The 17,271-nt window shown below is 35.8% G+C and overlaps 1 protein-coding gene across 1 annotated transcript in view; it reads right to left on the bottom strand.

The window, feature by feature from the left end:
• RYR2 (ryanodine receptor 2) overlaps positions 1 to 17,271 on the bottom strand; it is a 388,712-nt gene that overhangs the window by 225,413 nt on the left and 146,028 nt on the right. The window contains exons 6-8 of the mRNA XM_054062870.1: positions 9,072 to 9,146; positions 8,246 to 8,324; positions 7,162 to 7,274 (exon numbers count right to left, since the gene is read on the bottom strand). Coding sequence (XP_053918845.1) covers positions 7,162 to 7,274; positions 8,246 to 8,324; positions 9,072 to 9,146 — 267 coding nt within the window. The remainder of the gene's footprint in view (positions 1 to 7,161; positions 7,275 to 8,245; positions 8,325 to 9,071; positions 9,147 to 17,271) is intronic.

Genomic DNA, 17,271 nt, shown 5'->3' with positions numbered 1-17,271 from the left:
CTTTATATTAGCTCTGCTTCACTATAACCCTGAAAAGCCTGAAGCACATCAGCTACTATGCTTCAAAATTATTATCATTTAGTATGATTAGACGCAAGAGTTTTCATTAACAAAATATTAATGTTAAAGAAATACTTATCAGAGGCTAGGAAATGTCAAACAAAGTAGGCTATGGAAAAAAGAATGGCTTCTGGTGAATGCATCATATTACAGTCCTCAATGGCATGATACTGTTCAATTTTTTCCGTAAGTGCTGCCTCATTGTATATACAGGATAAAGGAGCTCACTTCACGAACAGCTGTTTAGAGCTTTGTTTTCTCCTCAGTCTTTAGTCTGCAGCCTCGTGCTTTATTCAATATAGTCAATTCTTCAAAGCAGTGAAAAGAGAATTATTAATTTCCTCTTAGACTTTTCTCTTGCTAACAACTACAGCACTTCTCAAAACACAACAGTTATTAATTAATTTATTTTCTCAAAACCCTAAGAAGTAGCATTATAGCCCATTTTCCAATGGGGAGTGGTGGTACATAGATTACACAAAGAAATTTTCATTAATCTAGGATACCCAAGTTGAGGTGAGAAGAATGCATTAATTCCCACCGTAGACTGCATTATATGCTATTTTAATGTTTGAGGCACGTCTTCCATTCACCTCAATTGTAGGTGTCAAGACTAAGCAACTCTGAGACCTCAACATCTAACAGAAGGAGGAGAACTCAGAGCCAAAACTTAGGTAAGGAAAATTCCTGGTAAGGGATCATACAATCATAGAATAATAGAATGTCCTGTTTTGGAAGGGACCCACAAGAATCATGCAAGTCCAGCTCCTGTCCCTGCATAGGACACCCTCAACATTCACACCACGTGTCTGAGAGCATTGTCCAAATGCTTCTTGAATACTGTCACTCTTGGCACCATTACTGCTTCCCTGGGGAGCCCATTCTGGTGTTCCACTACCTTCTGGGTGAAGAAACCTTTCCTCATATCCACCCTAACCCTCCCCTGACATCTTCCTGCTGTTCCCTTAGGTCTTATCATTGGTCACCAAAGGGAAGAGATCGGTGCCCGCTCCACCTCCTTCCCTTGTGAGGAAGCTGTAGACCATGATGAGGTCTCTTCTCAATCTCCTCTTCTCCAGGCTGAACAGACCAAGTGACTTTAGCCACTCCTCATACTGCTTTTCCTCTAAACCCTTCACTAACTTTGTGGCTGTTCTCTGGACACTCTCCAGTGGCTTTATATCCTTTTTATATTGTGGCACTCAACCCTGAACACAGTATTCAAAGTGAGGCTGTACCAGTGCAGAGTAGAGCAGGACAATCATCCCTCTTGACCAGCTAGCAGTGCAGCACTTGATGCACCCCACTACACAGTTGGCCCTCTTGGCTTGAAAGTAAGCGCAGTATAAAAGATGATCTGCTTTACTAATTCCACAGAAGAGTCTGGTACAGAATCTAATTCTCAAAAAAAACAATTAACCAAGCATTGTACCACCATCCTTCTATGTGCAACTCCCAGCTTGAAATTTCGTCTTCAAAGTTGTTCCATTTCACAGCCTCTCTGCCTCTCAGCCCTGACACACATCAAACTTTTATGAGCACCGACACAGCATACCATAAAAAGTCAGTGCAATTGCATATTTAAAAGACTTCATAAAACATACCAGTGCCATAAGTTTTGCATTTTTTAATGGCATGTTTTTTCAAAATTTAAGAAACTTCTTTTTTTGTGTTATAGTTCATATGTAATTTTCCTATATTTAAAAAAATAGGCAACCTCCTTCACAGTTACAGTAGGTGGCGTCATGCTGACATCCACGTGCACTTTAGGTAGAGAAGGAAACTTCAAAATCACTTTTCAGACATCTGCTACCTAAACTAACACGAACTCACGAACAGGAGTAAGCTGTCAGAATACCAGAGTGACTATTGTGCCATAATACAATGGGTTTCCTAGATAAGGTTTCCTTGCTGATAGCAGATACATAGCCTAATTGTTCCAGGCTACTCTATTTATATTTTCCTCTCCAAATCTTTAGTCCAGTGCCATATCTCTCTTCCTAACCATCTTCCTAACCCAGTTACACATTCCTTATCACTCAGAATTAGGACCTCTTCCTACTTCAAAAAGTTCTTCTCAGACCTACAATGCCTCAGCCTGCCCTTTTGTGTTTGTTTTTGGTTTTGTTTTTGTTTTGTTTTGTGCTCAGCCTCTTCCTTACCCTGTCAGCCAGCATTAGACATCTTTCTAGAAACTCATCACAACTTCTGCCACTCAATTCTGTTTTCATTTCCTGGTCCCAGACTTTCCTCTCTCTGGATCTTTGTTCTGTTCTCCCCAGCCACTCCTCTACAGATCCCTCTTGTCATTCTTCTTTTCCAGTCTCACTCCATCAGTTCTTCTTTCAAGTACAGGTTTTCTGCCCCAAATTTCTACGACAAATTTAACCAGCACTTGCCTACTCCTCCTTTGTCACTAGCTTCTTGTCCCAGGTGATTTGTTAGTCCCTTACTGCCTGTCTTCTTCCTTCAGCTGCAAATTTTTTTCAGCCAGTCATCACCTCCCACTCAATTTTCCCTCCTTCCCACCTTCAGTCCGAGGTTCTTCTCCCTGCTACATCACCTGCCTTTTGTTCCTTCTACTTTTGCATAGCTTCCTCCCCCACATATCTTAAATGACAGCAGATGACACACTGAGTTCTCAGCTGTCAACATAGTGCCTGACTTCATCTCCTCCTTGAGCCATCCATTCCAAGGAGTATCTGGTTCCACCAGGGTTGTGGTGTATTTAATTATTCACTGTAGAGGGAGTTAAACAGTTCATTAACTTAGAGGATGTGCAAGAAGTCTAGCTTCTGCAAAACAGACAAAGTCATAAAACTTTTAGCTACTACAAGAAAACGTAAAAAATCTTCCCTGGGGATGACCAAGCTGCATTATTTCAGAAAAATGGGGTTTTTACTAAGTTTAGGAAAGGAGAGACTTGTTCCCTATTTCTTTTCCTTTTTTAATTTTTTTTTAAGTTAGTAAAAATTAGACTTGTGGTACCAAGGACACTCCTTCTAATTTCCTGTAGTTGTTATAAAGCATGGGATATTCAACATTTTCAGAAAATTATATGAAATTATTTTTTCTTTCCTGTCTTCAAGCTCAGTGACATCTGACCTTTTCTGCATAAACTATGAGAAAACTACATCAGACTGACTTAAAAACCAAAAAAAAAGATGCTACTATTTCTAATAAGTATTTCTTACATTACAAGCAATTGATTATAAGCACTTGGAAGCAGAATATTATATAGCAGAGTAGCTTGACAAGATCTTGGTAAGCTTGGTAAGATCTATCAGCATCCACAATAACATTCCAAATTTTGTAAAGACATCATGGGAACTGCATTATGATCAGTATAACAGAGCAGCTCAACATTACCTTGTTCCACAGATTTCAGGTTTGTTTATGCAGATTCAAATTATTTAAAAAAAAAAAAGTTTTTTACTATTTTTCAACAAAAAATAAGTTACAGAATTGTGAACTTACACAGAAGAAAGCAAAGGCCACCTACTGACTTTCATACTCTTAGGAAAAAATTAAAGGAGAGGGAGAATAAAATTTTAAAAATTAAAAAAAAAAAATCAACACTGCTGTGTTTCCTGGAATTATTGCACCATCAAATGCTACAGATATTTAGAAGCTGTCTCAAGTATTTAATAATAATAGAATTAAAACTAAGAGCTGAAAACAATGTATTTGATGCAAGATGCAGAGGGAGTTCCTTTCCAATACTTAGGAACCTGTTCTGTTCAGGACAGACAGACATCACGTCCACCTTTTGAACAATCTTCTAATTTGGACAATAGCATTTTAGAAAGGTAATTCTGTCATCAGTTAACCATGATAAAAATCTTCAAGGAAAAGCTTACACTTCAAAGGAAAGTTTTTTAATTAGTTTCATATTAGGTTGCAGTATTAAAAAAAAAGGTCATTTAAGTCAAGGAGGTAAACCGCAAGTCTTGTTTGTAGATTTACATAATGTAGCTGCAGATCAGCATTACTGTCACAATAGTACCTACATATATATCATAGTGCAGAAATTGTTGCATTCTACCGAAATTTCTGCACTATAGGTTCAAAGTTGTGGGAGTTTGTTCTTCTTTCCTGTCTACTTAGTCTGAATGTCTAGATAACACTGACCTCCTTCATACTAATTTTCATTTTTATCTTCATTTATGCGTTTTGTAATTTCAACTTCATGTCTAAGGAATTTTTGTTGAATTATGTTTTAAAAGACTGTCATCCAGATGCTTCATGAATTCAAAAGAAATTACAACTAATTGAATTTCTAAAATATTGAAAATTGGCAACTTTGAAAAAAATCACAGAATATAGTCAAGAACAGACATAAGCAAACCTCATTGCAGGGGTACATACTATTACGTACAAGGTAGGGAAACATGCTGGAAATACAGCATCTGTTCATCAAGCTGCTAAATGGTGACAACATTTACAGCAGAACATCTTCTCATTGTATGCTAACAGGATTCAGCAGAGCCAAGTTTCCTCTCTGAAGGATCTGGCGACAGCACAGCTCACATATTATAGAATGCCACAAGTACTTTTGTAAATCGTTTACCTTAGAAATTCTGCACAGAAAAATAAACATCCAAAATCTCATTGTATAGGTAAGGATAATATGAGTCAGAGCAAATTAATAACTTGCCCGGGGACATTGCTGTGAGTCAACAAACATGCAAAATTCCACATCTCTGGACCTTTAGCTTATTATTTTAACAGTAATCTGTTTACAGTTTAGCGTTTGTTCACTGCAATTAAAAAGATGACTCTCCAGCGCAAAAGGTCACATCAGTTGTCCCAATTCTTTTTTTTTTTTTCAGGTGGAATGCAGGAAAGGGGAACTACAGTGAAGTTCAGACATTTTCTTAGTACTTTAATAATAGTTGCCCATCAAATTAAGTCTAAACACTAATCTACTGGCTACACTGAGATCATAAAGTCGTAAAATCTATAGAGAAAAAAAAATTAGTAATTGACCTGCACTCAGACAACTGGAAGACTAGCCTATGAAGCTGATGTAGTTCTGCTCTCCCACTGTATTATACAGATTAAAGTAAATTCTGACTGCATTACGCAAAAGCCATGCCCTCTGCATGAACTCTACTCATCTGTTATTTTCACATACATGTCTTTACCCCAGGATCATTAATCTGTTTGTCTTACTTAGAAGATAGTTACCAAGTTGCTTGAAAACATTGAATAATATTGCAGTACTAAAAGGTGACATTCCAACTCTATTTCTAACAGCCTATAATCATAGAATGCTAGGTAGAAAACCTACAGTTAAAACCTTAGGAAAAGGAAAGTACACAATGTACATAAACCTAATTCTCTGCATCCTGCTGAACATCACTCTGTCAAGGGATTTATATGAGGAATTCCTCACTCTTAGAAAAAATATGGATTCTTAGAAAGAGTGGCTTCAGTAGGGCCTATTTGGCCTCACTATCCACGTGAATTCATAAAAATAACCCTCTCTCTCTCTACAGTATTGTAAAATGTACCAATTGCTACATTTTTTCAAGTGTTGTAGAAAACAGGGCCTACAAGTATGTCGTTGCACTCAAAAGGAAAATACTGTGTTTATTTTCAAAGGTCCATCCTTTAAAGTTATTTTGTAGATGGCCTAATAGATTAAGACAGTTTAAGATGAAGAGACAGCTTTCATGAAAAATATTCAGTCATTTATAACTGGCTAATTCAGTCTTTATCAACTGTTTGAATTTTGATTAAAGTGTCATTGCTATATTTACAGTACTAATGTAACTACTGAGTAGGTAGCAGAAACGCAAACAGTTTTATGAATGTTAAGCTACATATGTTATCAGCACTTAATTTAGTCTGGAAAAACATCTGCTCATAAAAATGTGGGGGTGAGTGCATGTAAAATAAAAATTAATTTGCTGAATCCTTGCTCCTTATTACTACCAAACCAGAGCTGAATAATTGAAATAGATTTAATAACTATCCATTAAAACCAAGCTCTAAACTATTTTAAGATTATAATACAGAGATTAAAATATCAAGAACATAGATTTGTGTCATCTCTCTACAGTGAAAATATGATTTTTAGTATATTGATATTTTGCATGGAAGATGCAGTATATCCACTAACACCATGTGTAGAGGAAAATCAGTCTGTATAAAAGTACACAACAACATTCAGAATCAACAGTTGAGGCACAACCTCTGAATAATATAAAAAGCTTAGCTGACTTACTAATTAGTGGGCAGCAACCATGAGTTCAGGTGTATAGCTACATAGAGACACAATCTGGAGCAAAAAATTTCCTTTTTAAGGATTCCTGTTCTATATGTAGACATATTTGCTAAATCACTGGGACTGATTTTAGAGACGCTTCTAGCAGACTGATTTTCTTCTTGTTTTTATCTTTCTTTTTTGCCAGACAAAGTAGTTCAGGTATGTGCAACACCAAGAATACAAGAAGAAATTCATCTTCAAACATTGAAGAGTTTCATTACAGAACAAATGGAAGATAATTTGATGAGTAAGAAAGTTATTTAAACCAGTGATAAAAAGCAGATACTGCAGAACTTTTTAAAATATTTAAATTATATTTAATTATGAAGTATTTTAGTTATACTTAATTATGACATGTCAGTACCTTTACATGTTACACTGTACATAATCCTATGAAAATACTGACCTTTTAAAGACCATAAAATGATACATATCTAAGTTGCACAGTACAAAATATTGGTATATATTTTTAATTCATGCATGATACTGCTGTTAACCTCTGAACACTAAAAGGGACTCTGAACGCCTCAATTATGCAACTTGGACAGATTTCTTTTTTTCTGTATTTTCTGTTTTTCTTCATTAGTAATTTTTTCAACTTCTATTCCATTTTTCAAATGAACACAAATTAGATTAGTTGCATATCATTGTCACACTTTCCAGACCTTCAGTATCATGGTTTGCAAAATGGTATCAAATACCAGTTTAAACACCTTAAGCTATACTACTGTAGAGGTGGAAATTTAAACCAGACTTTAGTGCAACACCTTTACTAACCATTTTTTTCTGTAGAGGAAGCATTGTAAATATATTCTTACAGAACTTACCAAATATCTTTCTGAAGAGACACTGACTAAAATAAGATCATCTCCAACACGTACTTTTTCTCCTTCTGACCGTTGCTTGGAAGCAGGATGGATGGTCCACCAGCATGCCTCACCTACATTGTTATTGAATCATATAAGAGAAAGAAATTGGAAAGAAAATATCCAACGTTACTGTCATTACTTTCACATTTATCTCAATCCTAAAGTTCTGACCACTTTGTCAGAAACTCAGCTGCAAATAATACCTATATGTAGAATACAGCAAGACCTCTGGAACACGAATTTCAGAGCTGAGTAAGGAGACGGCTCTCTGGTGTTCTCTAGACAACCCGGTCTAGGTTGCTTTTGCTAAAGAGCTTTCCAGTCACCTTTGTTCAAGGTTCTGGGAAAGACATTCCCAGAAAGAATATTCCACCAAGAATTAGGACAAAGAAGTGGAGCAACCCGTTACTAAGGGCAATAAAAATAAGCATCCGCAGTATCACTTAAATTAATATTAGAAAGATCTAATAAATCCAAATTCAATTATATTCTTTCACTTCTACTGACTGTTAGTTGCAAATTCCCCAGAATATTCATAAGCATTGAAGTCACAAATTTTATTCCCATGATAAACCTCACATTCAGATATAATTTTTGAACAAAAAGCATACTTTTCAGAAAAAAATTCTTCTGTCTTGGCACCATTCAATTGTTGCTGTTATCACTGTTACTAGTCCTAGCTAGAGCAAGGCCACCAGCAGTTTTAAAACTGTAACAGAAACTTTCTTTAAAATAATACAAGTTTAAAAAAATTTCAGCAGAAGGCTTCTACAGGAATAACAACTCTGGAATATTACTTTACTTACTGAATATTATAAATCTATATTTAAGCATCGAAAACCACATTTTACATGACAGAAATTACATAATCTACCAGAAAATGCAAAGATAAGACATATGTAAAACTTAGAAACATTAAGCTTTGTTTCTTCAGTCCTTAAAAGTCTTAATATTTTATGAATTATATGCGTTTGTAGGTTTCTATTCTGACTTTTAGACTGAAAGTATTCTTCATTACATAGTCTTTTAAACTAGTGTTTACCTGTTGTGTCCTCTTGCAATCCTACATCAAACGCCAGCTTGTCCATTGAAGATCGAGATGTAGAGAGGCAGCACAGATACTATCAAAAGAAAAAAAGCTTGCATTACTAGTTCTGCTCTCATCTGATAATCCACTGAAATAGAAAAAAAAATCAACATACTAACACAGGATTAAATATTATTAAACTAACACCACCACTTACTATCAATAAAATATGTTCCTGACAAACTGAAGGACACTCAAGGAGACTTGACAAAGATAAACGTTATAAAACAACCCCTCAGTTTATCCTGGTTATCTTTCCACTGAGACGGAAATAGTGAGAATGGAAATAAAGGAGCTGGTTGCATCGAAGTTCAGCTCCATGAAGCCTTGCTTGTAGTTAAAGTGTTTGAAATCCATATAATTCAACAGGGAATTGAAGAGTAACTCTTCTGTCCAAAATATGTGCAAGAAAGAATTTTCTTTTCCACTCAATCTCCAATATAAGTTCAGGTTGCCATCCAGATGCCAGCTGTGGATTCAGTCACAGCTTATGCAATATCCAAAGGCAAAGAAATGAGAAATCATCAACTCAAAATAGACAAAGAAACAGGGAGGTCATCTATGGAGCCAGACTTAGTTTTAGCACTTACCCAGATATGACCAGCTTGGTTTCATATTTCCAAGCATCTCCTCTTCACAAAGGTTTCCATTAGCCATGGGTAAAATGCCTCTTTAATGTGAATAATCCTCCAGATACCAGTAAATGGCAATAGTCTGGGTCAAATGTAACTCTGATACAAAAAAACCCAAATCACTGTTGCTATCAACTCCTGTTACATACCATGCCACTGTAGGAATGGCGCAGTAGGATTGCATGCCCGTAGAGTAGTGTTCGATGACCACCACCTTGTGCAGACTGAAAGATAAAGAGAAGTGATATACTGGTACGTTGAAATAAAATCAGGCCTTTTGAGAAAGTAAAACGAAATCATCATCAATCTCTGGACAATCTGTATTTGCGCTGCAACAGAGAAGTCTGCCTCTTAATAAAACACTATCCAGAGACTAGTTCAAGAAGGTAGTTTTATGGATGTGTTTTCTTTAGTTTTGATTGCCTCTTAATATAATGACCTTTTAAGTCCTTGGGGCAGATCTAATATAGAATTAGGAAAGGTGAATCTATAGGCTAATAACTTTTTCTATTAGAAATGCTGAATTCACTGCCGAGGGAAAATGGTGTACTTTGTACAGTCACCAGTTTGGTGTTAAATACATGCTAGAATCTTGAATCCTTCCCTGGGCTGAAAGCAGGTGGCCTCTAAAGAAGAGCAGCTTTGATACATTTCACACTACCCTCCACACCCTTATGTATTTTTAAATCTCTCCATATTCACCTGTTTTCCCTCCAAATTATATACTTTTCTACACAGAAAGTATGCAGAGAGAGATTCTGAACTATTATCCTTGTTTTACCAGAAAGTATTAATGATATGTCAACCACATTGAAGATTATCAATCTCCAGACTGCTTGTCCCGCAGTGGTTAAATTCTGTAAGACAGAATTCTTTATCTGCTAGGTAAAGTAAGTGCTCAAAGATGTCCAAGCTAACTCAAGAGGATTTGGGGTTTCTTAAAATTCAGAAATCATGACTTAATAAATGTTCCTCTTGAGAAATGCTGCAAAAATCTTGACTGTAAGAAAATTAAAGTAATAAATTCACTTTTATCCCAAGAAACAGAACCCATTTTTTTCACCGTATTTTCATTATGGTTTCTATTTATCTATAATCAGTTTAACCGCTCATGTAAGAATAAATAAATCTCATTAAAGCATGAGCAACCTTTCAATTTCTGCTGAAGATTTATGAATTCTTTAGACTGAGATGCAGCTGACAGACACTGGTCAAGACCAGAGACTGTCAGACAGACACTGCAAGAACATAAGACCCTTTTCTTCTGACAAAACATCTTGCTTAATGTTATGCCCACCACACTCTTCAAGTAATATCAATAAATACATATTTTTTAATCTATGCATGTGGCAACTCCATAAGTAGCATTATTCTTTCATATATAACTACTATTTCAATTTCTTATATACGGCATTTATACCCTTTCTTTTATCACAGTGGACCAAACTTCTGTTTGACTGCAGCATCAAATTCATTACAGAATAAATAGGAAAGAATCATACTATGTTATCTCTCTGGCAGCTTCATTTCAGTTCTAAGCATCAATTTAACTGAATGGCTAGACTGACGACACACAATTATTTCCTCTTCTAGTTTGCTTGTTGTCCTTCCTTATCTTCCATCCATTAGCATATTATTGTTTTAATTTTAAGTTACTTAATCAATTAAAACAAAAAAAGCAATAGGTGGAGAAAAAACAAGCACTTAAGAAAAATTACAATTTTAGCACTTTTAAGAAACTGACAAGAATTTCTGTCTTTTATCTGAGAAGAGTTTATCTTGATGGACACTAGGTATATTTTGACTTTCAACAAATTATGTAGCAGTCAAAATACAGGGAGGCATATTCAGTAATCTCTGTGGAAGACTGAGTGACATGAATTTTTATTAAGGAAGAATAAAAGTCATAGTCTTTGTCACAAAACTAGTCTTGACAGTAAGACATGAAGATTTAGCTTTGAACTATGATTACTACCACCACTTTTTCCAAAGGCGCAAGAAAAGAACACATTTGATAATGTCAGGCCCATTGTGCCAAAGATGAATGATGAATGTCCACTGTGCATCACACTGAGAAAAAGGGGAAAAGTTGCCTTGAACACACTGCCCTACGAACAGATTTGCCCAGAACCTCTATCAACAGCAGGCATAGCTACACAACAAAGTCATTAATATGGACAAAAGTTCAAAATGTCACTGATACTTTTATGCAAATTATTCTATGTTACTAGCCATAAATTTGGTAACTAACATGTATAATCTGTTGCCTGTTGTACAAAAGATGAGAGGAACAGTACAATCAACAAAATCACAGCTATGTTATCTTGCTCTTGTTTTGGCTACATTGATTTGTCTGTTTAGCGCCTATTTTGTGAAATCCCCATTTGTAGTGGAACAGGAGAAAGGTTGGCTCAAAAAAATTAAACCAATTTTATGAAAAATGAGGGAATTTTTTTTAGACATTTGTTCCCAATAAGGACTAAAGTAATTTTTTATAACCAAAATTATTTTGCCCATTAAAATGATGCAAGCAAGTCTGCCGTCTCTGCTTCTTAGAAAAGAAAAAGTTGCAAAAAAACATTTCAATCATTTTCCATGTAAAGGTTTCTGAGAGACAATTACAATCAAGCCATCCATATGGAGGGAAAGTGAAAAGATGAAACAGAAAAATACAGGAGATACTGGAAGAGAAAACTGGTACTATTGCCTCCCATTTTGGAACCCGTCTTCCAGGATATGCACATATCTGTAAGTTAATTTTCTATTTTAAAAGTTCATTTCTTAACTAAATACTCAGCATGTAACGTTATGGTAGGAACTGCACAGAAGTAGCTGTTGGGCCATAACTGTCTACTGAGTCAGTCTTGCATTTTCAAAGTAATCCATTCCTACCTAGAATGTTGCAAAGAAATGTAGTTTTCCACATGTTAAAAAATAAAATAAAATAAAATATGTTTATAAGTTAACAATTGGACTTCTATAGCAAAGATGCAACATTCAAGAGGTGTGCCACTAAGTTTTATCAAGTTTCTAGTACTATTCAAATAATAACATTTCAGAAGACACTGCAAGTAAGACTTCTTGGAAGCCACAACCCTGACTAATTCTATTTGCAATGGCCACAGATTTTTGGACAAATACATGAATGGCATTATCATGCAAGCAAGTTTCTAACAATCACATTCTTTGTCATGAGTCTTATTTGCTTAATGTTTTTAATTTCTAATTTTCAGAGTAATAGCTAAGTCGGACAACACAGTCCTTGAATAAAACCAGGCTGGAGAAAAATACCTTTGTGTTCAATGAAGAATTTATCCACTGAAGGTCTAAAAAATACGTCATTCAGAGGTATCAATTATACGAACACAAAACTCTTCTGCTCATTTTATCCTCCAAGAATCTGGGATTTAGAATAAGACTTAAAATGTCTTCAGATACTACAGTCAATAAATTGAGATTAAAAGCATATACAGGAAAATCACACTGCTTGTGAAAGCATTTAAACTGACCAACTCGAGTCTAATATTTCTGTAGCTGGAATAGACTGATTTGGAGTCATCTCAACACTTGAGGCAAAGGCAATTTAGAATACAACAACAGTTAGAGCGGAATAAATTACTGTTCAAAATATATAAACAGCTTTCAAGTTCAATGCATTGTTAGACCAGTCAATTAAAACAGTCTAGTAAGATCTGAGCTTCTTAATTTCATGTAAGGAGTGTTATCTTGAAACAAAAATGAAGGAAAATAAGTTAAAATTGGGAAACATTTATTTTCCTTGTTCTCTTAATGGAAATAGCACTAAAACACCAAAAAGTAGTTGACAATTACAGCCTACGAACTATCTAGTAAAATGTGCAAATTATGGAAGCAGCATAACATGAAATATTTTAAAATAAATTGAATAAAAATGTATGTGTTTTACTGTCAATACCAATCCTGCAGTAAAGTGTTATACATGATCCAACAAACCCTTTATGTCTGTACAATTTTGTACATACACAACTGCCATACGTTCAGACATGCAATCCCTTACTTCATTTACATTAATCCATACAATAGCACGTATGGATTAAAGTAATGCAACTGTGCCTGTGGCTGCATTGCTACACTTGTGGTCATACAACCACACAGGAAATTAATCATGGTGACATTGAACAAGTGGTTTGGAGCCATTTGTGCTTCTGGGAACCTGATTACAATGAGAATTTCTAGACACTAGTGAATACCCTGTGGCATCCGAGGAGATTTTGATTCAATAGCCATTACCTTTCCATTCTTTTCAAGAGAACAGCCTTGTTTCTACTAGACAAATCATTCCCTAGACCAGTGAGTACTCTACTGCAAGCAAATGTCCAAGTTTCTTTACTGACTTCTCTTTACAGGACTACACAATTTCCAGATATATGAAAAGGGAAAAACTATGAGCTTCAGGGAGGTACCAGAGAAAAACAAGGCATGTAATTAAATAGGATAGTTATTTCAGTGTTTTGTATGAGTACAGACAAAGCTTTCATAAGATTGTCATTATTCAGAAGTTTAATACTTCAGGAAGCCTGACAGCAATTGCATTTAGCACATGGCTGTTCTGACAATTCTAGTCACACACGAAAGCAGTTTTAAAATACTGAACGCATCACAAGAACACAAGAACTGAAGTACACCCTCTAGAAAATCATATAAGAGTGAGATTTTCAGGATGATGTAACAGCTTTTCCTGCCTTATTCCATGATTAACTGAGAACAGCAGAATGGAATTAGTGGCAAATGCCATAGGGAAAGCGACAGTACAAAGAATAGATTATAAGTATAGTTTTAATGACCTTAAAAAAAATCCAGTCAAACAATAAGCTACAAGGCATCAGTAGTCAATCCTTCAATAATGCAATCCATATAAATTACAGTAATGGTAAATCACAACTTAATTGCAACCTGCTGCTTAGCGTGGTATTTTCTCTGTGCTCCAGACTCAGCCACAGGAAAAAAAAAAAGCCTAAATGTTCAAGATGGAACTTGGGACCACTCAACGGTTTTCTGAAAAAAAATACTACACACCTGTTTTCATGGCACTGGAAATTTTAAACGTGAGAGCAGCTGTACAGAAAAATTCGCTCCCAAGTTTTCTTCACCAATGTTTTCTAAAGCAAGTACTGCAAGATAATATTAAAAGTTTCAAATACAACTTTCAATGGCTATTTCATATGCTGATGGGAGTAAAACAGTGTCCTTCAAAGCACTGAGTACTTATACTTTATTAATGAACAGGAACAAGCTTCTGAAACAAAGCCTAAGTTAACATTTTATTGCCAAAGCCAACTGGGAAATCAATGCTTACTGAATTTATTTTTGTCACACACTTAAAATGCTAACAGCAGCTTAAAACTGCAATATGTAATAAATGGAAAATTGATTTCAAAATACACCAACTTTGTATGTAAAGTAAAAAAATTGTCAACTTTCATGTTTAAACATCAATGTGACATGTTTGGATGAGCTAACAGTTTCCAATAAGGACAACTTTCTTAAAATAGATGCTGAAGACAACAGCAAGTCAAACAGAGGACATTGAAATCTCTATAAAAACACTTTCAAATATAAATGTGAAAGCATTATTTTCTCCATCACAAGCATATTCTAAGCCTTATGAAAGTCCACAGTTTATTTCTAACATCTATACTGGTAGAAAACTACAGAATGAGAGGGAAAAAAAAAATCCTATCTCTAAATCCTTAATCTCAACATTACGTTCAAATGCACAAGCAGAAGTATAGAATTAATCACAGAACATCCTACAGTTACCTGGTTTGAACCCTTTTCAATCAAAAACCATGACCACCACAAAAGTAAACCAAGCAGGAAATTGCATCCACCAGTGGCAGAAACTTCCCAAAGACTCTTCCCTGGGCCCTATGTTGGGGCTATCAAATTGCCCATTCAGAATTAGTCATTACATTCCCAAATCACCTTTTGATTCACTTGATTATTTGAGAAATCAAATGGTAGATGTGGGTCTTATCACAAGTACTGGCTTGAAAAATATCAACTACACACTTTCTGAGTAAAAGTTTATTTATGCCCTGGATTATGCTGTTTCCAGTCAGAAACTACCTGTGTCAAGACCAGAGATGTAAAACTCTTGGCATCAGTGCCTTTTCAAAGAGGCTAATGAAAGTTTTTAAATCAGCAGGCCAAAGAAATATTTAACCTGAACCAGTTCTTCAGAAAGAAAACTGAGTGCAAAACAACGGACATATGCTTTGTTTACATGTAATTCTTTGAGGCTTCTGAATTTAAGCAAATTAAAGACTCTCATTTAAGTAATCTGCAAGATAGAATGAAAAGTACTCAAAGGATATTGAATAAATAGAGATTTTGAAAGCTTTTGAGTCCTCACCCAGGAGAAGGTAAACTCCATAATGGTGGAATAAAAAATGAAGTGAAAAAATCACAAAATCACAGAATCACTACACTGGAAAAGACCTCCTGGATCATTGAGTCCAACCATTCCTATCAACCATTAAACCATGCCCCTGAGTATCTCATCCACTCATCTTTTAAATACCTCCAGGGATGGTGACTCAACCACCTCCCCAGGCAGCCTCTGCCAGTGCCCAAAGACCCTTTCTGTGACAGTTTTTTTTTCTTATGTCCAGCCTGAACCTCCCCCGGCAGAGTCTGAGGCCATTCCCCCTTGTGCTGTCCCCTGTCACTTGGCAGAAGAGGCCAGCTCCCTCCTCTCTACAACCTCCTTTCAGAAACTGTAAAAAGTCTAAAAGGAACTGGGTGGTATAGGAGGGAAGGATGTCTCACAGTCTAACACCATCTCACTATGATTCTGCACATAAATATTTGCATGATGTTACAATGATTTCTGCAGAGGAGAGGATGCTTAAAATGATGTTTCCATGGTAATATAAAAAATACTTATCTATTGATTTCATTATTAATATGCAATTTTTAAGCTGTTCTAGACCAATGCTGATGGAGGCCAGTATTTATCTAAAAATAGCAGTAATGATGCAATCCTACAAGGTGTGTAAAACAGGAGAACACTAAAGGTAAGTATTTGATGAGACTTCTTACTCACCACAATTATATCACTGTCTAAAGTTTTTTACACAGAATAACTTCAGATGACTAACAAGAGCTTCTTCCTAATACTAGGCAACAGCCAGCTGGAAAACACAGACAGGCTCATTTGCTTAATACCAGCATGGCTGATAAGAGCTTATGAAAAGCTAAAATAATTTCTCGATAACAAAACACAAACTCAGGTTATTTTAACCTAAGAAAACCAAACAGCAAGTGAAGAGAAAAAGGCACTTTTGGACAGTAATTCAGCCAATCTAAAACCTGAGCAACTCTGACGATATCCATGCTTCTGCTTGTGGTTACACAGGTAGCTTAGGATATTCATAGCTTTAAGTCAAGCATATCAGTTTTGCAGGATGAATGCCAGCCAGAGAGTCCAGAAAACCCCTAGCTGTGGTGAAAACAGAATGTGCGAAACAGGCTGAGTCACTCCAGAACTTGTGAAGTAACCCTGGAACACAGCTAGAAGGCTTGTGAGACAAGATAAATCAAGCAAAACTAAATAATTCAGACTTGGAATAGCAATGCTGGGAAATTATATTTCCAGAGCATCTGAGAACTTGAAAATACTGCAAGCAGTAAAGACTACAAACAAAGCTACAGAGTGTGAGCCAAGGACTTTTACATGTTCTTATTGCTCACAGAAGTATCCACTTTCTTTAAAAATCTTGACATAAAAGATCACAGAATTTAATTTCCAAAGTAACAGCATCCAGGCCCAGGCGTTTTGAATTCTTCTACCAACAAACAAAAAATGGTAATGAGACCATTCTGCAATTACTGTGCTCTTGAGCTGCCATTTCCAGTGGCTAGCACCAAACCTACCGCATTTAGTTGCTTAGATATTAAAGATGCAAAGTAATTCAATTCCTTCACTAGCAACATTGTGGGAATACATTCCTTCACCCTCCTTGCATCGAGTAACAGCAACACGAAAGGGCAAATTCAATCCAGTGTAAAACCTATTCATTTAGCTAAACTACAGTTTTCCTAAAGATGTCTTCTTGCTTTAAAAGCTGCATTGCAATGTGTAATTATGTTTTATATAAACATTACATAAAAATCGGAACCCAAATAAATCACCCAGTGAATAAAAATCCTAAGCATGTGTGGTACAATGGACCTGCCCAATTTGCCAAGGCTGATCTTGCAAGATGGGGGCAGTCACAGAAGTCACTGTGACTTCTGGGAACAATTCAACTTGAGCAACTTTATCTGGTAAGATAGATGGATCGGGTGGTGGACAAATCAGCTGAG

Source organism: Cuculus canorus, chromosome 3, assembly GCF_017976375.1.
Source record: "Cuculus canorus isolate bCucCan1 chromosome 3, bCucCan1.pri, whole genome shotgun sequence".
Lineage (NCBI taxonomy): Eukaryota > Metazoa > Chordata > Aves > Cuculiformes > Cuculidae > Cuculus > Cuculus canorus.
The sequence above is the reverse complement of the archived record's forward strand: the minus strand, read 5'-3'. Positions and strand labels throughout refer to the sequence as shown.